The sequence below is a fragment of the Ovis aries genome, chromosome 6 (genome assembly GCF_016772045.2).
Source record: "Ovis aries strain OAR_USU_Benz2616 breed Rambouillet chromosome 6, ARS-UI_Ramb_v3.0, whole genome shotgun sequence".
Taxonomy (NCBI): Eukaryota; Metazoa; Chordata; class Mammalia; order Artiodactyla; family Bovidae; genus Ovis; species Ovis aries.
In genome coordinates this window covers 106,233,806-106,258,769 of record NC_056059.1, presented here as the reverse complement: position 1 = coordinate 106,258,769, position 24,964 = coordinate 106,233,806, and the positions used below count along the sequence as shown (strand labels likewise).

Here is a 24,964-nt window from a genome sequence, read left to right as displayed (position 1 = left end):
CCCAAATAGGGAAGCTGTCCTATTCCTGTTGAGTCCAAGAACATGGAAATGCCTTTGATGTACACAGCCCTTGATTTAGAGCTTTCCCTCAGTAACCGATGTGCTAGTATCGCTAGCCCTTAGAAGACCACATGAATTGTATAGCAGTTTTTTCCTGCCTGACAGAGAAAGGGCCCAGAGCACAGAGGGACCCCAAAGCAGACCATAATCATTTGATATATACAGAGGTCCTAAGTCATAATAGAACCTTCAGAGCCATTTATGGAGAAATGAGTCCTGGAAAGTGAAAGTCGTTCAGTCGTGTCCGACTCTTTGCGATCCCATGGACTATGCAGTCCATGGAATTCTCCAGGCCAGAATACTGGAGTGGGTAGCCTTTTCCTTCTCCAGGGGATCTTCCCAACCCAGGGATCGAACCCAGGTCTCCCGTATCACAGGCAGACTCTTTACCAGCTGAGCCACAAGGGAAGCCCTGAGTCCTGGGAAGAAAGGTAAGAAATGGGTTTCACAATTCTTCTCCTTTTCTAATAGTTCACTGTAGACATGAAGCTTCATTTATTTGATGGCAGAATCTTCTTTGACCACCATTCTACATATATTAATACGTCTGTGTGACAATCCAGATGGTTCTAATACCAATTCCAACATGCATAGGGGGCAGTTCTCCCACCCACACGTCATCAAGCAATTCTCTGGACACCAGCTGGGTGTCCTACAATTCCATCAAGTTCTGGCACTGTCTACCCAGAGGCAGCATCAGATGAACAAGTTAAGCGTTCGGTCCTACCAGACCGCACCTCGCCACCACAGCAGATGCTGTCATGAACCAGTTGTCACCTGTGCCTCTATAGATTGAAGGCTCCATCCACCCCTTCCGTGGGTTCAATTACTTTGTTAGAGTGGCTCACATAACTCAAAGAAACATCTTACTTACTAAATCGCCAATGTATCATTAAAAGGATGTAACCCAGGAACAGTCAGATGGAAGAGACACAGAAGGGAGGTATTCGGAAAAGGCGAGGAGCTTCCATGGTTCTTGAATCTCTGTGTGTTCACCGACCTGGAAGCTCCAAATTCTTGGGAGTTTGTGGAGGCTTCATTACAGTAGGCACGGCTGATTACATCATTGGCCGTTGGCGACTGAGCTCAATCTCAAGCCACTCCCCCTTCCTAGAAGTAGGGGTAGGTTTAGATTTGGGGGACTATAAGTTTCAACCCTCCAATCACATGGTCAGCTCCACTGGCCACCGGCCCCCATCCTTAGGCAGGATCTAAAAGTCATCTCCTTAACATAACAAAAGACGCTTAGATAGCTCTCATCACTTAGGAAGTTCCAACGGATTTAGGAGTTCTATGCCAGACACAGAGATGAAGACTAAATATACATTTCTCATTATAAATCACAAATCACAACTCATTCATCTATTTATTTATACTTCACCTTAGCTCTCAGCTGTTGGAGTAGTTAACAAAAGCTTGCGTGGTATAGCAGAAAAATTTTTAAATCATAGGAAATATAGAGACAGACAAAGGTAAATATGAAATTCGGGATCGTAAGGCACAAATCATTGCATTCTATTAAAATTAAACTACTAGTTTGCCTCAATCTTCCCAGTAGTCTATGCAAAAAGGGAGAGCCTGCTTTTTCATGTGAAAAAGCATTAATTGCCCCAAGTGAGAAAAGAGTAAAGCAATTCCTCAAGGAGTACAAGAAGAACACATCTTTCAGAGTTAAATTAGTCCTGCCAGTTTTATAGGGGATGATGGCTGGCATCCAGGTACCATGGCTGAAAAATATAGCTGTTTTTGTAAATCTAGTACATGCATGCTAAGTCACTTCAGTCATATCTAACTCTTTATGACCCCATGGGCTGTAGCCCGCCAGGCTCCTCTGTCCATGGGATTCTCCAGGCAAGAATACTGGAGTGGGTTGCCATGCCCTCCCCCAGGGGATCTTCCCAACCCGGGGATCGAATCCATGCCTCTTAACATCTCCTGCATTGGCAGGTGAGCTCTTTACCACTAGCACCACCTGGGAAGCCCCTTTTAAAAGTAGACCCCAGTGTAAATTGCAGAGGGGACCTCAGTGAAAACAAAGCTCACAGAAGTTCAGCTTGTAAGTTGCATGGAAAACTTCTTCAGTGAGAGTAATTTTCTTTGTGTCTTCTCTTCCTACACTTCCATAATTGATGGTTTTGTATTACTATCCAGAGCTCTAAGGGACTGTACTGAGAAAGAAGCTGGAAGGGAGAAAAGTAATATGAATATCCTCATTTTTTTGGATCAGGCATCTTTCTGGAAAATGCTTGAATGATTTATGTGTTTATTACAAAATTCTGTATGTTTGATGCAAACACATTCTCAGATAATTTATTCATTCTCACAAAATGTCATCGAGAAAAACATATTGGGTGGTTCAGCCATGGCAGAGTTTTATGGTAATATTTTTCATCAAGTTGAGCAGTTATAGATTTATGTTAATGTACATTTCATATTATTTTTCTTGAAATCATATTCTGACATTATCTGGAAACTGTCAGATTTCAAGAACTTATCTTCCCTGGAGCTTGGCTTCTTTTATTCACTCCTAAAAATGGATAAAAGTTTATTTGGAGGCAAAGTATTCATACAGTGTAAGTTGGTTGTGAAAGTGTTAGTCGCTTAGTCGTGTTTGACCCTTTGTGACCCCATGGACTGAACCCCACCAAGCTGCTCTGCCCCTGGACTTCTCCAGGCACAAATACTGGAGTGGGTAACCATTCCCTTCTCAGGGGGTTGTGATGAACCATTAATTAGCATTAACCATCAGTGCAGAAGAAACTCTCTCTTTTTTAGATGAGGATAGCTGTAACATTCAAAAGTGGTGTGGCTTAGCGTCTCTCTCTTTTTTTCTTTTTTTGAATTGGAGGATAATTGCTTTACAATGCTGTGTTGGTTTCTGCTGCACAGCAACATGGATCAGCTCTAAGTGGATGAGCTTCTTAACGCTGAGCAGAGAGGAGGCTCAAATGAGTTTCTCTTTGCCTTCCATATGAACCAAGCACAAACTCTAAACCAACTTCCTTAAAGGGGAAAAGCACCTCATATATAAGAATGAATTTATAACAAAATACGATAAACTATCCATGAAAAGAAAGAGGGGATTACATACAGGTGGCTGAACCTGTATATCCAGAAACATGAGCTTGGTTTAAAAAAAGTACAATAGAAGTCCATATAATGCCATCATAAGACCTCTCTACCAGTTTGCTTTTTATCAAATTTAGATGCCAAAGAGTTTTGAGTTAATCTGAATCAACCCCCTCATCTTATGCCAAGAGGCTTCGCAAGAGAAGGGGCTCACATAGGTCACAGAGCAAGCAGTCCAAGCTTAGACCAGAGCCCAGATTTTTGTCAATATGGTAGTGTTTCCAGGGAGATCAGCCCTGGGATTTCTTTGGAAAGAATGATGCTAAAGCTGAAGCTCCAGTACTTTGGCCACCTCATGTGAAGAGTTGACTCATTGGAAAAGACTCTGATGCTGGGAGGGATTGAGGGCAGGAGGAGAAGGGGACGACCGAGGATGAGATGGCTGGATGGCATCACGGACTCAATGGACGTGAGTCTGAGTGAACTCCAGGAGTTGGTGATGGACAGGGAGGCCTGGCGTTCTGCGATTCATGGGGTCGCAAAGAGTCAGACACGACTGAGCAACTGAACTGAACTGAACTATATTTGCTAGTATCTAAAATTTTTTTCTGCAAACTCCCTAAATGATTTCTCACTCACTGAACTCCAGTATTCTTGCCTGGAGAATCCCATGGACAGAGGAGCCTGAAAGGCTACAATCCACAGGGATGCGCAGGGTTGGACACAGCTGAAGTAACTCAGCACAGCACTTAGGACAATCTATGCAAGGTTTTCGGAGAAGGAAATGGAAGCCCACTCCAGTATTCTTGCCTGTAGAATCCTGTAGACGGACGAGCCTGGTGGGCTGCTGTCCATAGAGTCGCACAGAGTCGGACACGACTGAAGCGACTTAGCCTGCATGCATGCATTGGAGAAGGAAATGGCAACCCACTCCAGTATTCTTGCCTGGAGAATCCCAGGGACGGAGGAGCGTGGTGGGCTGCCGTCTGTGGGGTCGCACAGAGTCGGACACGACTGAAACCACTTGGCAGTAGCAGCAGCATGCAAGGTTTTAGCGCAAAAGACAGGAATTGATGGATGATACTGCCCTCTAGTGGCAGAACACGGCGACACAAAACATCACAAAAAAGGACGGAATTTGCCTTCCTATAGATTATACAATTTAGCAACTTCACTTTCACTTTTCACTCTCATGCGTTGGAGAAGGAAATGGCAACCCACTCCAGGATTCTTGCCTGGAGAATCCCAGGGACAGAAGAGCCTGGTAAGCTGCCATCTCTGGGGTCACACAGAGTCAGACACGACTGAAGCGACTTAGCAGCAAGCAGCAGCAGATTATATCCTTAACAAAAATCACAAGCTTTAGGTCACAGACCTAGAAACAGTCAGAAATAAATGTAAGATTATCCTCCTACCACCATTTTCGATTTAAGTTTATTTCAGACACAAACAGTGGCTCAAAAGTCATGTTCCTGTTCAGGCGCAAAAAAAAAAAAAAAAAAGTGATAGACACATTGATACAAGATCAGTTCAAAGCTAATGTTATACATGTTGTAATGTTATAGACATTGAACTATAGGACAATATTTTGTCTCACTGTCACACAGAGAAAAAGAAAAGTGTTAGATAACCGCTCATGTAACAAACACACATTTCAACAGAGAGCAATAGGGAAGCCACAAGGCAGTTACAACGCCATGTGATAACTGCCAGGGTAGACGTGCACTTTATTCAAAATCACTTTGCGCCGGGGCACAGAAGACCTTAGACCATGAGAAGCCCACAGTCTGGTCAGGCCTCTGCAATCCGTAATTGTGCCCCAACAGGAGAACTGTGAGTCCTAGGACTGATTCACATAGCAGGGCACATAGAGCTGAGGCGGGAGACAGGGGCCTCAGGGAAGGTTAAATATTATGTCTGAAAGGCAGCAGCAGCCAAAATGTGGTTGCATGAAGGCTGGATCTGGGGACAAGGATCTCTGGGCTCAAATCCCAGTTTTACGACTTTTCTTTTACAAAGAATTTAACCTCTCGAAGTTCCCATACCTCTGAAAGGGAGGAAATGCTCCTACATTATCAGATACCTGTCTCTCCTAAGGTACTAACTGAAGCAAATTCTATAGCACAGTTGTGACACATGATGGACCCTCGACCAAGGGATACTGGACCGAACTAATGACTTCCACAACTCTTTCCTCCCTCACTTATTCTTGCCCTTCTCCCCGCCCTGGAATATCTCCCTGCCTCTCTGTGTAGGCTGAAACCTTGCTTGATCTAGTTTGCCCCTTGCTGAGCAAACACAGTAAATCTGTTACTGATGAGTATAAAAATAAATTCCTTAACCTTAAAGATCAAACTTGACTGAACGTTGTTTTCCCCGCAGCTAACACATAGTGCTGTGCGGAGCACATAGTGGATGCATAGTAAACCCTACAGTAACTGTAAAAATTAACCCATGTTAATAAAAGTGTATAAGCATTGTTGGGGGTCACAGGACCACTGAGAGATCAGCCTGTGATGCTTAGCCATGAGTTCCCATTATGTGGGGGCCTGCAAGGGGCAAGCCAAGAAACCCACCTGCTTCTGGAGCCATCTCTGTTTGCGATGTGAACTTGTTAGTGAAAGTTCATGTGCCCAATGCACAGTGAGGCCACACAAACCAAAATGGTGGTGTTTGGAGCAGAGAAAGGTTTATTGCAGGGCCATGAAAGGAGCTGGGCAGCTCATGATCTAAAAAAGCCTGAGCTCCCCGAAGGGTTTTGGCAAAGCATTTTCAAAAGCCAGGTGAGGGAGGTGGGCGACAGGGTACCTGAGGGAACAGGGTGGTGTCGCAAGGGTTCACATCATCAGTCCTGATGAAGCCTGCGGCTGTGCTCATGGTCATCAAGTAGTTAACATCTTCTCTTTGGTGGGGGTTTTAGCATCGATAAAACAACTCAGGAAACATGCATCAGATACTGCTATCCAGGGCTTTCAGAGAGGAGCTAAAGCAGAGGATATGATGGAAGGTCCCATAAGGTCCTGCTCAGTTATCAATCTAGGCAAATGATTTTCCTGGGGCTTCCCAGGTGGCACAGTGGTAAAGAATCCACCTGCCAATGCAGGAGACGCAAGAGATGCAGGTTCGATCCCTGGGTTGGGAAAGATCCCCTGGAGTAGGAAATGGCAACCCACTCCAGTAGTCTTGCCTAGAAAATTCCAAGGACAGAGGAGCCTGGCAGGCTCCATGGGGTCGTGAAGAGTAGGACACGATCAGGTGATTGAGCACGCATGCACACACACACACACGTGCGTGCGTACATGCATGCGTCCTTAATATCCCATCTGTAGAAATACGGTAGAACACAATGGCCTCTAGCATTTTGTGAATCCATGGATATGGTTCATACATACAAACCCACCCACTCCTATGCTCACCCACCCCATCGCCTCTGAAGCCTTGGTCCTTCCCTTCACCCTGCCTACCCACCTTGCTTCCACTCCCTGAGACACTGAGGTCAGCCAAAGAGATGTCTCCCAGGCTTGTTTAGAAAGAGACTTCTATCAACACCCATTACTAAGCCCCAGGGTGCAGCTGTTGACATAGAAGTTCCTAAGAAATTGCACTTTCGAACATTACTTGAGGAGCTGTTAAAGTCAGCAGGTCCCTCCCACATCCCAGGCTTTGCCTAACTTAATCCCTCCCCACTCAACCCCAAGAGTGGTGTCAGCAATTTACTGCTGAAACTAATTTCTGAAAGTTTCCATAGACTTTCTCAAGAAACTCAAAAAAGTTTCTCAGAATAAGCCTTATGAAATATACACTAGCCACTTGGATCTTTTCTTCTTTGGATGCTTCTATAATTAATCATGAGGGCATGAAATTCCAGTGGTTCACTTTCATGTATTAATATTATAAAACCCTTAGACATCATAAATACTGCAAAGAGGCCAGGTTTTATCCAGTTTTTTCCAGAGTCTATGTTTTAATTACATAACATTACACTGATGCTTTGTTTCCAAAAGTGTTGATTGTCATGACCATATTTCATAAACAAAGAGTATTGCATATATTTAACACAAACTGACTAGGAGCTAATTGAAAACAAGTGTATTTTATTTACTCCTAACCATCCAAGGAACTACACTTCATAATCTGTGCTTTATAGACACGAAAACAAGCCCGGAATGTTTAAATAATTTGCCCAAGATTACTCAGTCAGTGATGGCGGGGAGGAGTGAGACTAGAGCCTAACTTGTATGATTTCAAAAATCTCATCTGCGTCATCATCCCTTCCATCAAGAAACAAATTCTTGAATGTCTATCTTCTTGTCCAACTGTTTAAATCACAGATGAAAATACCAAACAATAGAGCAAACCCTGATTTGTAGCTTCCGTCAGTTTCTACGGTGCAAATACTTCCGCTATGGCAGATTTCAGGACCACTGAACAGGAAGATGGGAAGACATGCCATATTTTAGTGATTTCCACCATAGACACGATAGAGGTGAAGAACATCAACAGCATAGACAGATGGGGTAGAATAATCAGGAAGTCATGAGTTTCGAGCAAATGCTACCTTTTTCATAACTTCAGTGTACATTTACATAATTTTTTTTTCATAATGGCTGTGTTTAACACCTGCATTGCAGAATCCTGAAAATTTAGCAACCAGCTCTTATAAACAGGCACCAGGCACACCACCCCTGCCCGAAAATGGACAAACAAGTCTCACAATACTTTCTCCTTCTCCCGGTTGTTGTTCAGTCGCTCAGTCAGGTCTGACTCTTTGCAACCCCGTGGACTGCTGCACACCAGGCTTCCCTGTCCTTCACCATCCCCCAGAGCTTGCTCAAACTCACATCTATTGAGTCAGTGATACCATTCAACCATCTATCTCATCCTCTGTTGTTCCCTTCTCCTGCCTTCAATCTTTCCCAGCATCAGGGTCTTTTCCAATGAGTTGGCTCTTCACATCAGGTGGCCAAAGTATTGGAGCTTCAGTTTCAGCATCAGTCCTTCCAGTGAATATATTGGTTTGATCTCCTTTCAGTTCAAGGGACTCTCAAGAGTCTTCTCCAGCACCAAGTTTGAAGCCATCAGTTCTTCAGCACTCAGCCATTATTGTCCAGCTCTCACATCCATACATAACTACTGGAAAAACCATAGCTTTGACCATATGGACCTTCTCCCAGAGGCTTTGCTTTAACTTCACAGACCCCTGTGAGGTTGAAAACTTCATGACTCCACTCTAATAAATTATGGAGATAATCAAACCAGGTCCAATAGATTCTACCTCCATGCTATGTTCAACTCACCACATGGTCTCCCAAGAAGCAACACGTTTTGCAGCGGAAGTGAGTTTTATCTTGTCGCAAACTCAGGAGCAAAATGACAGTCCAGCAGATGTTGCTAATTACACACGTAGCCACCAGATGGCGAGCACGCCAGCCTCCTCCTAGAGAAAACTGCCTGATTAAATTTCAAGATGGGAAAAGACCCCAAAGAACACCTGTTTGGGTCTTCTGGTGCGACAGGGAACTTTTTGTAGCATTTGAGTTATTTGTGTACCTCATCAGGAAGGTAGATTGCCGTTTTCTCAGTAATTTTCCATTATGCAATAATTTCCTAACAGTGGGTATGCAATAACAGTCATTACTTGAAATGCATTAACTCATTTATTCCACACATGAGTTCCCATGAAGTATGAGTAACCAAGTCTCACTTTTCCAGAATAAAAATTTCAACTGTTTCTCAATCCATTTGTTTATGTCATAAGTATTTTTTGAGCACCTGCTATGACCCTACCAATAGTAAGCAGCACAATCAAAATGCAAACTCAAGAAGTCCAGCTCCAAATCTCATCCTCTCCCAGTGTATACCTAAGTTGTTATTACTTTGTAAACAAGCCCTGCTGCTGCTGCTGCTAAATCGCTTCAGTCGTGTCCGACTCTATGCGACCCCATAGATGGCAGCCCACCAGTCTCCCCCGTCCCTGGGATTCTCCAGGCAAGAATACTGGAGTGGGTTGCCATTTCCTTCTCTGGGGATCTTCCCAACCCAGGGATCGGCCTCAGGTCTCTTACGTCTCCTGCATTGGCAGGCGGGCTCTTGGCCATCAGTGCCACCCGGGAAGCCCAGAATATACACCCAGGAGAGGAATTACTATACCATGCAGTAGCTCTGCACACACACGTATTTTAAACGAGGAGGATACTAACTGATGCCTGGGAAAACTTCCATTATAATGGGGGTACACAACTTACAGACAGTGTACAGAAAAGATGCCTGGAGGCAGTGTGTGTGCTCAGTTGTGTCCGACTCTTTGGAACCCTATGAACTATAGCCCACCAGGCTCCTCTGTCCATGGAATTTTCCAGACAAGAATACTGGAGTGGGTTGCCATTTCCTACTCCAGGGGACCTTCCTGACCCAGGAACCGAACTCGAGTCTCCTGCATCTCCTGCACTGCAGGCGGATTCTTTACCATTGAGCCACCAGGGGAAGCCCATACAGAAAAGAGGCACCGTGGTTAAGGCAGAGTTATCACAGCCTGAATGACCTCATGTGACCCCGTGCACATTCTCACCTCCACCACCGCTGCCTGCAGAGTGTTGTCGGTTGTGCTTAGTCACTAAGTCATGCCCAACTCTTTGAGACCCCATGTACTATAGCCTGCCAGGCTCCTCTGTCCATGGGGATTCGCCAGGCAAGAATACTGGAGTGGGTTGCCATGCCCTCCTCCAGGGGATCTTCCTGACCCAGGGACTGAACCCAGGTCTCCCGTGCTGCAGGCAGATTCCTGACCGTCTGCACCCCCAGGGAAGCCCAGAGAGTAAACTCCTTGGTTCTCATCCCACCCCCGGGCCTTAGTACTTGCTGCTCCCTCTGTTAGGGATGCTTGCCCAGGTGTTCGCGTGGTGTGTGCCTTCACTCTCTTCAAGCTTCTGTTGTCATCCCCGCTCCACAGAGGTCTTCTGGCATCTGCATGAAAAACAGTAGCCCCGTCACCTGTCTGTCACACACCAGACCTTCACTTTTCTTTGTAGCGTTTATCACCACCTGCTATCATATACCTTTGTTTGTTTTGTATCTCCTGCTACTGGAATGTGAGTTTACATGACAATAGAAACTTTTTTTTCTGGTATTATATTCCCCAATACCTACATCAGTAAATCTATTAAAAATGAATCCATGCCTGACATACACTATGGGCTCAAGAACAAGCAAATGAATAAAAGCAAGATAGATGTCCTTTTCTAAACTCACAATCACTGAATCAAATGAGATGCATATCTCTGAAGCAATAAATGGAATGTTCCTACTGAATTCCAGATACTCGGTCTTTTTATTGAAGTTTGTTTTCAGTGAATTGAATTGATCCCCAATAGATACAGTAGTAGGTATGAAAAAAGGTGTCTTGGACACCCGACATCTAGCTTCACAGGGAAAGTCATCAGCATAAGCTGATATAAGATAGTTTCTCAGGGAGCTCTGCTGCTGAAGCCAATACACAATAAAATGAGGGCAAATTAGTTTCCTGCTTTTCTGATTTAGTGCCTTAAGGAAGCACCCTGTGGCCTAAACTTTTTAGTAATCACATCAAGATAGTCAACAACTTACCATTAACTAGATTGTTGCTGTTGTTGAAATATAACCTGGGTCATATTTTTGTATTTTTACAGTTTCGGAACGTCTGCAAATTTTGTCTCCCATTAGTGTTTGAATTCATGCAGAGAAGTCTATATTATCTAAAATGCATTTTCAAAAAACAAAATAAGGAGAATGGTAATTTTGTCCAATGAGGTAGTTTTTCTGTTATTTGGGGTTTTGTTTATTTTATTTTATTTTGGCATCTTTGAGTTTTATTGGGAAGGGGAATCCATTGTAATGTCGGAGGTCAGACCAATAGATCTTGTGCCTGTGAAATAAAATCCATTATCTGGCTTCTCTGGAGAGGTACGGAGCCCTCTCAGAAGAGCTGAACTGAAGAAGAAGGCACTTATCTCACTCTACTCCTCCTTCCCTCTGTTAGTTAGGCCTAGAAGAGCCTTTAAAATCATCCAGACTAGTGCATGTTCTGCTGTGTTCTTTTTGACCAGCTAGACATTTTCCCAAAAGAAATCTTAAAGGAGATACAATGGGAAGTAGACAGAGATGGAGCCTCCACAATGACAAGGGATGATGAGCTAGAAACCGAGCTTCTCAGCCTTACAGTTTCCCTAGGTGTCCCCAGGGGAACCCCAGGGGACTCTTCACAGCAAAGTTTTAAAACAATGATTTATTCCAATTGTGACTTTCCTGTAGCTAAAAGGGTAAAGAATCTGCCGGCCATGCAGGAGACCAGGGTTCGATTCCTGGGTTGGGAAGTTCCTCTGGAGAAGGGAATGGCAATCCACTCCAGTATTCTTGCCTGGAGAATTCCATGGACAGAGAAGCCTGGTGGGCTACAGTCCACGGGGTCACAAAGAGTCAGACACGACTGAGTGACTTCGCTTTCATTCCAATTGTGTCATCTCACAAATAAGGAAAGGAGACTCAGGCAGTGCTCAGTTGAGTTTTAAGTCTTCTATGATAAGATACTTGATTCAAGGCAAGTAGATGGGGAATCAATGGAAACACTGACAGACTTTATTTTCTTGGGCTCCAAAATCACTGAAGATGGTGACTGCAACCATGAAATTAAAAGATGCTTGCTCCTTGAAAGAAAAGCTATGACCAACATAGACAGCATATTAAAAAGCAGAGACATTACTTTGCCAACAAAGATCAATATACTCAAAGCTATGGTTTTTCCAGTAGTTATGTATGGATGTAAGAGTTGGACCATAAAGAAGGCTGAACGCCAAAGAATTGATGGTTTTGAACTGTTGTGTTGGAGAAGACTCTTGAGAGTCCCTTGGACTGCAAGGAGTTTCAACCAGTCAATCCTAAAGGAACACTGAATATTCATTTTTGAAAGGACTGATGCTGAAGCTCTGATACTTTGGCCAACTGATGCGAAGAGCCAAGTCATTGGAAAAGACCCTGATGCTGGGAAGGATTGAAAGCAAGAGGAGAAGGGGACGACAGAGGGCAAAGTGGTAGGACAGCGTCACTGACTCAGTGGACTTGAGTTTGAGCAAGCTCCGGGGGATGATGAAGGACAGGGAAGCCTGGCCCGCTGCAGTCCATGGGTCACAAAGAGTCAGACACGACTGAGCTACTGAACAACAGCCATGATGAGATGCAGTCATCTCACTGACTCCTCTTACCCCCTATAAAACAGCATTTATCAGGTCACATCCATTTTTACAGATTAGTGAACACTGCTTACTCAGAGCTCTCTCTGACACCCCAGACCAACTTATCTCCCATGTGTCCCTTCAATGCCACACCCTTCTCTTCCTGAAGTGTTTTCTACAGGAAAGATAGTGCACGACTACCCTTTAGGTATAAGCGCTATGGCGGCAGGGACAGTGTCTCTCATCTTCCCCCTTATGTCCCCAGAAGCTAGAACTTGGCCTGTAAACACAATAACTGGAAACACCTTGAGGGGAAGGATTGTGTTGCATTTGTCTTTAACTCCAGAGCTTGGCCCTGGGCTTAGCTCAGAGTAGCAGCTCAATAATTGAGTTAAATTGCACTGTGGAAATAAAGAATACTTAAGAATGAGAGTTCAGTCGTTTGACTCTTTGAGACCCCATGGACTGTAGCTAGTCAGGCTCCTCTGTCCATGGGATCCTCCAGGACATTGCCACTTCTTCCTCCAGGGGATCTTCCCAATCCAAGGATGGAATCTGGGTTTCCTGTATGGCAGGTGTATTCTTTACCGCTGAGCCATTGGAGGAGCCCATAAAACTACACCGAAGTCAGGAGAATCCTTTCCAGGCCCCATTCAGGCTTTTTCTAGGGTCAGGTGGTCTTGGGTAATTGTCCTCCCTAGCTTTGTCTTTCATCAAATAAAGTAATTGGATTCTGGGGTCTTAGAAAACCCTTTCATCTGAAATGTTCTGTGATGCAGTTTTTCTCTTCTTAGATATGCCTGATGAAAGTGGGAGGCAAGAACTTCAATAAGATGAACATATATAAAAGGATATCAATCAACAGCTAATGGTTAAGAGAGGACCTCAGGGGTCACACCACATACGATGAGATCTTCATTCTACTGTTTACTGACCGGGGGATTGGAGGTGAGGTACTTAACTTCCCCATGCTCCAGTTTCTTCATCCAGAGCAAAGGCAAGGATTAAATGAGATCACATAACGAAAGTATTTAGCATGGTGTTGGATATTCATAAGATGGCAACAACTGTTCATTGGTATTGCACCAGAATTATTCAAATGGGAATGATTTCCGTTTAAACATATGTAAAGATAACTTATATACAGAGTACATCATGAGAAATGCTGGGTTGGAGGAAGCACAAGCTGGAATCAAGATTGCCAGGAGAAATATCAAAAATCTCAGATATGCAGATGACACCACCCTTAGCAGAAAGTGAAGAGGAACTAAAGAGCCTCTTGATGAACGTGAAAGAGGAGAGTGAAAAAGTTGGCTTAAAGCTCGACATTCAGAAAACGAAGATCATGGCATCTGGTCCCATCACTTCATGGCAAATAGATGGGGAAACAGTGGAAACAGTGTGAGATTTTATTTTGGGGGGCTCCAAAATCACTGCAGATGGTGATTGCAGCCATGAAATTAAAAGATGCTTACTCCTTGGAAGGAAAGTTATGACCAACCTAGATAGCATATTCAAAAGCAGAAACATTACTTTGCCAACAAAGGTCCGTTTAGTCAAGGCTATGGTTTTTCCAGTGGTCATGTACGGATGTGAGAGTTGGACTGTGAAGAAAGCTGAGCACTGAAGAATTGATGCTTTTGAACTGTGGTGTTGGAGAAGACTCTTGAGAGTCCCTTGGACTGCAAGGAGATCCAACCAGTCCATCCTAAAGAAGATCAATCCTGAGTGTTCATTGGAAGGACTGATGCTAAAGCTGAAACTCCAATACTTTGGCCACCTGATGTGAACAGTTGACTCATTGAAAAAGACCCTGATGCTGGGAGGGATAGGGGCAGGAGGAGAAGGGGACCACAGAGAATGAGATGGCTGGATGGCATCACTGATTCAATGGACATGAGTTTGAGTAAACTCCAGGAGTTGGTGATGGACAGGGAGGCTGGCGTGCTGCGCTTCATGGGGTCGCAAAGAGTCGGACACGACTGATCGACTGAACTGACTGACTGACTGAAAGACACCTTGATGACATTTGCCATAAACTCACCACTTTTTCTTGTTATGTTTTAGGAGACAAACCCACTAAGGGAAACAAGGTAAGAAAAGGCATTAAAATGCATTTGTTACCCACTCTTTATTTTAGAAGCATAGGAATATGGACAATGCGAAGGCTTAGATGGCGCTTGAAAAATATACCCTAAAAGTTTGGTTGGGCTTTGTTGTTTGTAAACAAACAAAAAAAAAATTGTTAACCATTAGCTCTGCTCGAAGAATAACTGTAACTTCTGGTTCTCTTTCCTTTTGCAGACACCTTTACCACCTCCTCGGTAAGACACTGAAAAAGAGAATTTTGTTTCACAATATACTTACATGATTAGTTCCAGAATTTGAAAAGAGATACACAGACATCTGACATGAAAAACTAATGAGTTGGTCAATGAACAAGAGTAAACAAGCCTCATTCATCCATTTAATCATTCGTTCATTCACAGTCATATTATCCCTTCACGCATCCACCTTTAATGAATGCCTTGCTTCCCTGCTTCCTGTTTCTTTCCCTTCACTTAGTATAGAAGTCCCTCCCTACTCTAAGTACAGAAGTCTACCAGAGTCCTGGCATTGGGAAATGCCTTCAAGGGACCAACAATATATAAGCATATATTTATATCAGTACTTATGTCTTTATACATAAGTACATGTGTTTTATGTACTTTCCTGGTGGCTCAGATGGTAAAGAATCTTCCTGCAATGCAAAAGACCTGAGTTTGACCCTTGGGTTGGGAAGATCCCCTGGAGAAGGGCATGGCAACCCACTCCAGTATTCTTGCCTGGAGAATCCCTTGGACAGAGGAGCCTGGTGAACTTCAGTCCATGGAGTCACAAAGATTCAGACATAACTGAGTGACTAAGTACGCACACACATACATACCTACATATATATATATATATATATATATATATATATATATATATATATGGGGGGTGGCGGGGTGAAACCAACTGATCTGATTTCTCAGGCCCTGAGTTGGCCACTGTGTTACCCTACGTGGGCCCATGAGGTCCTCCATTACAGCACTTCCTACCGTGGTGGGCCACCTTCTCACTGCTCCTCTCTTTGCACTCCCAGAGGGCGGCTTTTTGAGCCAAGGTCTGTGTCTTTTTCTCCCTCTGTGTCCCCAGCATCACCAACAGGGCCTGACCCACTCTGTGAACGAGTGAGGGCCTAGGGGAATAAACTGGTGTGTGATTGGCCGTGGAACATTGTCCCATTTCATTGGAGCAATTAAAAAGCTCAGGTCTTTCAATCTGGGGCAAATGAAAGGCTACAATCGTAGTTTCACCCCCAGGCCACCTAAAATGTCAAAAGCTGGCATAGACCTGTGACACCCTGTAGCAAATTACATCACACTCTGGAAAAAAACAGAACCAGACCGGAGGGCAAGCTGCAGGGAGAGAGACTGAGACTCCGTTAGAAGAATGAGTATTCTGACTTTCAAAGCTCCCTGTAAAGTAGTGAGCCATCCCCCAAACTGCCGTTTCCAAACAGATCGGGGGACACAGAAGGCAGAGCTGTCTGAATTCTGGGTCTGAGGAGCCATCTGTATGTCAGTCAGACCTTCTCAGCTCCTCACTCTGACTCTTTTTTAAAAAAATTTATTTATTTATTTTAATTGAAGGCTATTTACTTTACAATATTGCAGTGGTTTTTGCCATACATTCACATGAATCAGCCATGGGTGTACATGTGTTCCCCATCCTGAATCCCCTCCCACCTCCCTCCCCATCCCATCCCTCAGGGTCATCCCAGTGCACCAGCCCTGAGCACCCTGTCTCATGCACTGAACCTGGACTGGCGATCTATTTCACATATGGTAATATACATGTTTCAATGCTATTCTCTCAAATCATCCCACCCTCGCCTTCTCCCATGGAGTCCAAAAGTCTGTTCTTCACATCCGTGTCTCTTTTGCTGTCTCACATATAGGGTCATTGTTATCATCTTTCTGAATTTCATATATATGCATTACTATACTGAATCAGTGTTTTTTCTTTCTGAGTTACTTCACTCTGTATAATAAGCTCCAGTTTCATCCACCTCATTAGAACTGATTCAAATGCATTCTTTTTAATGACTGAGTAATATTTCATTGTATACACATACCACAGCTTTCTTATCCATTTGTCTGCCGATGGACATCTAGGTTGCTTCCATGTCACTCTGACTCTTCACACAGGCCACCCGTCAAGCTTCCAAAGAAGTACCAGCCCCTCCCCCCGGAGCCGCCGAGCAGCAGGCCACCATTCCCCCAGAGGCACACCTTCCCCGAAGCGCAGAAAGGGGCCAGGTGAGAGGCTTGCTGTTGCTGATGATGAAGTGACCAAGGGATGGGGGGAGGGGAGGACGGCCACCTCTTGAAGTAGACTCCCCAGCCTGGTAGGGAGAGCCACCCCCACCTTGAGGGAAAGCATCTCAGAAGCCTGTAGTTTGACTCCTTCATGGAAAATACACTTTCTTTTTATGTCCTTCTTCCTTGCATTGCAAAGAACAGGTTGTGGGGACCCAGCAGGATGGGGTTTGGATCCCAGTTGAGCCACTTCTGGCTGCAAAATTTCAGGATATCTTAAATCTCTCTGAATCCTGCATATTTATAAGGAGAAAATAACCATCCTCAAGAGGTAGAATTGTGGTGAGGAGCTAAGTTTTGTCATGTTCTAGGGTAACATCTGTCACAGCATAGGAAAGAAGAAAGAACAATCACTTAAACAGCATCTCCTATCTGTACCTAACAGAATTAGACAGCCATAACCCTATCTGGGGGCTTCCCAAGTGGCACTGGTGGTAAAGAACCTGCCTGCCAATGCAGGAGATGCAAGAGACTCAGGTTCAATCCCTGGGTCGGGAAGATCCCCTGGAGGAGGGCATGGCAACCCACTCCAGTATTCTTGCCTGGAGAATCCTGTAGACAGAGGAGCCTGGTGGGCTACAGTCCATGGGGTCGCAGAGAGTCAGACATGGCTGAAGCAACTGAGCGTACATGCCTGCAGCCCAGTAAAGTTTGATTTTCTAAGGCTTGAAAAGGCCAAAGAACTCACCTCAGTAGACACATATAATAGATGCCTGGTAAAATAAGATTCAGAGAAGTTAGGTGACTTGCCAAAGTTATAGGGTTGGTAAATGACTGTTAGTGAAAGTGAAAGTGAAGTCGCTCAGTCGTGTCCGACTCTTTGCGACCCCATGGACTGTAGCCTACCAGGCTCCTCCCTCCATGGGATTCTCCAGGCAAGAGTACTGGAGTGGGTTGCCATTTCCAAAATATGCAAAGTCCATTGCAGGACGTTGGGAATGCCACCAGAACTAAGAGAGCTTTGTGTTACTTTTTTTCTTTTTTTTTTACTGGAGTATAGTTGATTTACAATGTGTTGTTTTCAGGTGTACAGCAAAGTGAATCAGTTATTCATATACATATATGCACTCTTTTTTTGGATTCTTTTCCCATGTAGATCATTACAGAGTCCTGAGTAGAGGTCCCTGTACTATACAGTAGAGCCTCTTCAGTAAACTGTTTTCTATATAGCAGTGTGTATATGTCAACCCCAGTCTCCCAGTGTATTCTTCCTCCTCTTTCCTCTCTGCTAATCATAAAACTGTTTTCTACACCTGTGGCTCTATTTCTGTTTTGTAAATAAGTTCATTTGTACCATCTTTTTAGACTCCACATAGAAATGGTATCATAGGATATTTGTCCTTCTCTGAATGACTTACTTCACTCAGAATGACAGTCTCTAGGTCCATCCACGTTGCTGCAAATGGCATGATTTCATTCCTTTTTGTGGCTGAGTAATATCCCACTGTGTATATGTACATCTTTATACATTCTGCTGTTGATGGACATTTAGGTTGCTTGGCTATTGTAAGTAGTGCTACAATAAATATCAGGGTACTTGTATCTTTTTCAATTATGATTTTCTCTGCATTTACGTCCAGGAGTTGGATTGCTGGATCTATTTTTAGATTTTTAAGGCACCTCCACGCTGTTCTCCATAGTGGCTGTACCAATTTACATTCCCACCAACAATATAGAAGGGTTCCCTTTTCTCCACACCCACTTCAGCATTTATCGTTTGTAGATTTTTTGATTACGGCCATTCTGACTGGTGTGGGGTGACACCCTGTACTTTTAAGTTGCATTTCTCTAATAATTAGTGACATTGAGTATCGTTTCACATGCTTTTTGGCCATCCATATGTCCTCTTTGGAGAGATGTCTCTTTAGCTCTTCTGCCCACTCTTTGGATTTTTGTTGTTGTTGTTGTTGTTGTTGTTATTGAGCTGCATGAGTTGTTCGTATGTTTTGGAGATTAATCCAGCTCCTAAAGTAATGAAAATAAAAACAAAAATAAACAAATCGGACCTAATTAAACTTAAAAGCTTTTGCACAGCAAAGGAAACCATAAACAAAATGAAAAGACAACCCACAGAACGAGAGAAAATATTTGCAAAAGAAATGACTGAGAGCCTTGCTTTAGGAAGAGAGCTTTGGATTTATTTATAGCTGTGCCCAGCTATGTCATCAGACGGCCATTGACCACATGGGAAAGACCACGTGAGGCTGATGTGAGGTTCACTTTATCTGAAAACAGAAGGAAGGCTGCAGATCTGAGTGTCTTTGGCCAGCGCAGGCTCTCTGCCTTCCTGACAGCTGCTCCCTGGGTCGCGTGGGCTGAATCACCCTCTGGAGCGACTGTGTTTACATCTGGGGATCAACTGCCCAGTGAAGGCAGCCAACAGCTGCAGCCCTTCCAGCTGGCCTTGCTCACCCCAGGTGGTGGGGCGGTCCTGAGTCTGTGTTTCAAGCCCCCCTTGGTCTCTGCTTGCTCTGCCCTTCTCTGCCAGGCGCACTGTAGTCCATGGAGTCACAAAGAGTTGGACACTGAACAACAACAACAACAAACTTGGCTTCACAAAACGATTGCTGAACTAGAGCCCTTCAGTTCAGGAAAATGCCATTTAGATCAGTCATTGACAGCCCGAAGCCAGGCGGGAACGCTGAAGTTTGGAGAATGCTGGTTAGACATTCTCAACCACTTGTGGGTCATCATTATGATTTTTGCAATACCCATGTGCTTCATAGCTTTTGCTCAGCTCTCTCTCTTTTTTTTAATTTAAATAGATGTATTTAAAAGGGAAACATAGCTCTACCGTAAGTAACCACAACACAGTTTCTGAGCAAAACTTTCAGTCTGGAGGAGGTTTTTTTCTGTTAAAGGGGAAGAAAAATAATGTTAGAGTGATGTTCAAGATATATGGGCTTTCCTGGTGGCTCAGATGGTAAAGAATCTGCCTGCAACACAGAAGACCTGGGTTCGATCCCTGGGTCGGTAAGATCCCCTGGAGGAGGGCATGGCAACCCACTCCAGTATTCTTGCCTGGAGCATCCTATGTACACAGGAGCCTGGCAGGCTACAGTCCATGGGGTTGCAAACAGTTGGACATGACTGAGCAACAAACACTTTTAAGATATACTAACCGCTGAGTGGAAACTCTCTCCTTGATATAATTAGAAAGAGGAAAAGAAGAAAACTTTCCCACTCTGTATCCATTGTAATTTGAAAGCCATGATACCTGCACCAAATAAAAATCAGCGTGAGAAGTCAGGAGCATAATCATTGCTTGCTGCAGCTCTAGCTGCACATGGGCCACTTTGGAGTCCTCACCATTCTGCAAAAAGCAATGCTTCAGTCCGCAGTTTTCTGATAAGGACACAGAACTGCAGACTGGTCATTGAGCTCTGAAATTTCCTTTAAGCTTCAGCCAACTCAGTGGCCCAAGGTGCAGGGTTCAGCCAAAATATAATTTAAATAATGTGTGTGCTACTTTTCAAAAATTTACTTTTAATTGGAAGATAATTGCTTTGCAATGTTGGTTGGTTTCTGCCATGTGAGTGTGAGTGTGTTTGTCACTCAGTCGTGTCCAACTCTTTGCAACCCCATGGACTGTAGCCCACCAGGCTCCTCTGTCCATGAGATTCTTCAGGCAAGAATACTAGACTCAGTTGCCATTTCTTCCTCCAGAGGATCTTCCCAGCTAGGAATCAAACCCGGGTCTCCCACATTGCAGGCAGATTCTTTACTGTCTGAGCCACCAGGGACAACGTGAATATATGTCCCTTCCTTCTTAAACCTCCCTCCCACCCTCTATTCCATCTCACCCCTCTAGGTCTGCCACAGAGCCCTGGGTTGAGCTCCGTGTGTTGAACACAGCAACTTCCCATGAGCTATCTATTTTACACGTGGCAATGTTTATGTTTCAATGCTACCCTCGTCCCACCCTCTCCTTCCATCGCTGTATCCGCAAGTTTGATCTCTGTCTGTGTCTCTATTCCTGCCCTGCAAATAGGTTCATCAGTACCATTTTTCTAGATTCCATATATATGCTTTAATATGCGATATTTGTTTTTCTCTTCTGACTTTCTTCACTCTATATAATGACAGATGAATGGATAAAGAAGTTGTAGTACCTATATACAATGGAAGTGTGTGATATTTTTATCAACAAAGCACTCATTTGCCTAACTATGGTTCTCTCTCTTCAACCTTGCTGACACCACATCAGCTCAGGCAATCTTAATACGTATGTTCCGATGATTTGGGAGATGGAAAAAAAAATCCCTATACATATTGAGAAACCGTAAAGAGAGAGAAAGTATGGATTATAAAGAAGATACATGAATTCACATTCATGAACGGAAACTATGTATTTTAAAGTGTGAACTTTAATTATTGTTATAGTTTTACAATATAGATATATAATGATAGGTATTGCCTATAATGATGTAATCTATCATTATGGATATTGCCTTTGAGGAAAACTGGGTTTAGGTCACATGGGATATTTCTGTATGATTCCCTACCACTGTGTGAGAACTACAATTACATCAGAATTAAAAGTTTAAGTTAGGAGGGTGTGACTGTTAAAAGTTTCTTGCAGAAGTAAGGTGTTCTTCTTCTCCAAATACCTTTCACATGTATTATCTCATGAGAACCTTAACCAACCCTTTTCATTTCTGTCTCTATTTACCCATTTCACAGGTGGGAAAATGAAGCTTCAGAGAGGAAACTTTACGTATTGAGTGTGATGGAGCTCAGAGATAAAAGAGCAAGGACTCAAATCCAATTCATTTGAAACTAAGCCAGAAATGAAGACAGGTTCAGGAAGGACTATTTTTACATTAAAAATAGTGTTATCCTCAAATACACAATGAGCACCAGTTATGCACAGGAAAGAGTGTGCAAAACTTATATCGTGTAGTCAAGGACCACATTTTATTTATTGACCATCTCCAACAGCCAACCATGGGACAATTTGTGAGTGGAAAGATGCTCTCAGACAGGCATGTTGGGACTAGTGGGGGAGGCCAGAGTACCCCCCGCCTTCCCTGCTCCTCCATTCTGTCACTTTGTGTGGGTCTCTCTGTCTTCATAAATCTCATTGAAAGGCCCCCAGAAAGCCCACTGCCTTCATTTCACATGTGAGGGGGTCAACCAACTCTTGGGGGTCTTGTCACCACAGGCATTTCAATGCCCAAGGACGTTTGTTGCTCCGAGAGAGGACATCTTACTTCCTAAGTGGATTCTCACTTAAAAATCCAGGTTTTGAAAGTTACCAATTTCAACGGCCAATTTTCCCAAAGTCTTAAATTTCCATCTATAAATATGTGCTGTGCTAAGTTGCTTCAGTCGTATCCAACTTTTTGCGACCCCATGGACTGGAGCCCACCAGCCTCCTCTGTCCATGGGATTTTCCAGGCAAGAATACTGGAGTGGGTTGCTATTTCCTTCTCCATCTAAAAATACATTGCTCCATTTACAAATGGAGTGCTTTTATCTAAACAGAAAGACAATCCCTCTGCCTGTCACATTACTTAGTTTAAAACGTAAGACCTTGAGGAACACAGTTAAATATCCTTAAATTTTTGAAACGCTTTTATTCACTTCATGTAATTGATTTTTTAAGTACTTCAAATGCTGACAGAGCAGGTTTAAACCCTAACAAGCCAAACTTTAACATTTCATTTTTATAAATCTAATAAAGTGAATGTATAATTATAGAAAAATTCGAGTCGTCTTAAAAAGTTGGAATGGTTTAGAAATGAAGTTGAACATAGCTTGACTCTTATTAACTTAAAATCACAAGTCTAAAAGCAATTACCCATTTTAAATTGAAGCCACATGGCCGATCTGTCAGTATTTCTAAGATGCCAGAGTTTCTCAAACATTAAAAACACTGAGATTGGCCTCATTTTAACCCCAAACAAATTAATACTTTGGGTGTCTGTTCTACTTTATTCTATTCACACCTCTTTATCTTCCACTTGCCCTGTTAAGAGGGAGAGGCAGGGTACAGATGCATCATCTGAGACGGGCTGATGAAACAGGTTGAAAAAGCATGGGACCTCGGCATACTCGCCTCTTGCTTGGCGATCTAAGACCAGGGTATAGCTTCTGAGCACTGTGTGCTGCACCGTCTCGTACCTGACACACAGACCTTTAGCACCCCAGCTCCACAGCCTTAAACTGGGATTGGTGTCGCCGCCTTAATCTCTAAACGCCTCTTCTGTCCCAGTCTTCTCACAGACGGAGGTGGACAGAGGTACACATCACCCAACTCCCTTCATAGCCGCATCTTCTGCCTTTGCCCACGTTCTCACAAGAGTGCCCACTGGATGCCCAACATTCTCCTTTTTATCTCCAGCAATGCTCACAAGGAGGCTTCCCTGGTGGCTCCTTGGTAAAGAATCTGCCCGCAGATGCAGGTGACCTGGGTTCCACCCTGGGGTCGGGAAGATACCCTGGAGAAGGAAGTGGCTACCCACTCCAGTACTCTTCCCTGGGAAATCCCACAGACAGAGGAGCCTGGTAGGCTGCACTCTGTCGGGTGGCAAAGAGTTGGACACAGCTGAGCGACTAAACAATAACAACAATTTTCACAATAAGCCTCTAGGATAAATATTCTTGTGGCCACTTTCAGATGAGAAACGATGAGGTTTAGAGAAGCTAATGAACTCAACTGTCAATATAAATGGACGGCTTTGAGTTTCTTCTGAGACCATCCAATGGTCCAAAGTCCATTTTATCAAAGTCCCTCTCAAATTCTTCTCCCACCATTCAGTTTCATGTTCTTTCTTGTCTCAGATCTCCTCTCATTATCAGCATCCTTTCTCTCACACAGGCCTTCCTGGACCACAGCTTCACACCTAAAATTCTTTATATAGCCTCAAAGTTAAAAAAAAAGGGGGGGGGGCAGTTTTAAAATCAAGGTAATAATAGCAGGTCCTTCTGTGCTAATGAAATTTGACATGGAAAACCAAATGTCACTAGGAATGATGATGTTATTTAAATTCTTCTAAAATGAGAGGCAAGTTTACTCATGTCCTTTCTGTCACCACCTTTTATATTGGCTCGTAACTTCTTCTGCTTAGAAAATTATGAGAAAAATAACCTGGCTTTAATTTTATAGAACAGTGATAAATATCACACTGGACTATGGGCTATTAATTTGGCAATGAAAATGTAATCAAAGAGCTTTAAAGGCTCAGAATGATTTTATCTTGATCATTATGAACTGTATTTTATGTAACATCATATTTCTTTCCCTTACAGACAGATAAGCTTAAAGAATTTAAGTGAGGTAAGTAGCAATTCTGTCCTAGGAAACAAAAAAGGAAATTTTTTTTGCATTAACTGTGTGTGATGGGCAAGATGCTTAATTATCATAACAGCTATGCTCAATATGTATTAATAGCCTATTCTTTTTAATTACTTTTAATTGGAGGCTGCAGTCCATGGGGTCACTAAGAATCAGACACGACTGAGTGACTGAACTGAACTGAATTGCTTTACAATGTTGTATTGGTTTTTGCAATGTAAACAATGTAAACTAGCAGTGAATATACATATATCCCCTCCCTCTTGAGCTTTCCTCCCTTCCCAGATCCAATCCCACCCTCTAGGTGGTCACAGAGCACCAGGGGAGCTTCCTGAGCTATATAACAACTTCCTGCTAGCTGTCTGTTTTATACAATTATAACGTACCCTATTTTAAAGGTGATAAAACTAAAGCAAAACAAGGTAAGCCTGAGATTTTAAAATGAAATTCTTATTTGCCACCACATTCAGTGTTTATTGGAAGACATGAGGTCTCCACCAATGACTTCCATTTTTCAGCATTTCAGAAGTATATGTTGGAAATTGTGATATACTTTCCTGATTATTAGTTGCTCACAAGAAAGACAGGAGTGCAAAGAGGAGTATATAGGAGATACAGAGTTGCGCAGACCTGATTTAGAATCCCACTCTGCCACCAACGACTTTGTGAACTTGAGCCAACTCTCCTGCCCTCACCCCACTCCTGTTCTGTTCTGTTTTCCCAACCGAAAAATAGAGTCAGGTAGCCTCAACTTGGCAAAGTCAAAGTCAGTCAAAGCTAGCGCATAATGTCCAGGTGAGCAGTAGAGGCTCCCTAAGTGGCATGAAGGTCAGGTCAGAGGGAGCTATCTTAGAGTCCCTTAGATATTGACTTCTTTAAGCCCCAAAGAAGAAGGTCTTTAAGCCAGTGGTAGGCCCTCATTTCACTCC

At 43.5% G+C, this 24,964-nt stretch overlaps 1 protein-coding gene across 1 annotated transcript in view; it reads left to right on the top strand.

Annotated features, from left to right (window-relative positions):
• CLNK (cytokine dependent hematopoietic cell linker) overlaps positions 1–24,964 on the top strand; it is a 202,785-nt gene that overhangs the window by 132,735 nt on the left and 45,086 nt on the right. Inside the window, exons 9-12 of the mRNA XM_042251655.2 lie at positions 14,400–14,425; positions 14,637–14,656; positions 16,565–16,675; positions 23,990–24,017. Of these exons, the coding sequence (XP_042107589.1) occupies positions 14,400–14,425; positions 14,637–14,656; positions 16,565–16,675; positions 23,990–24,017 (185 nt within the window). The remainder of the gene's footprint in view (positions 1–14,399; positions 14,426–14,636; positions 14,657–16,564; positions 16,676–23,989; positions 24,018–24,964) is intronic.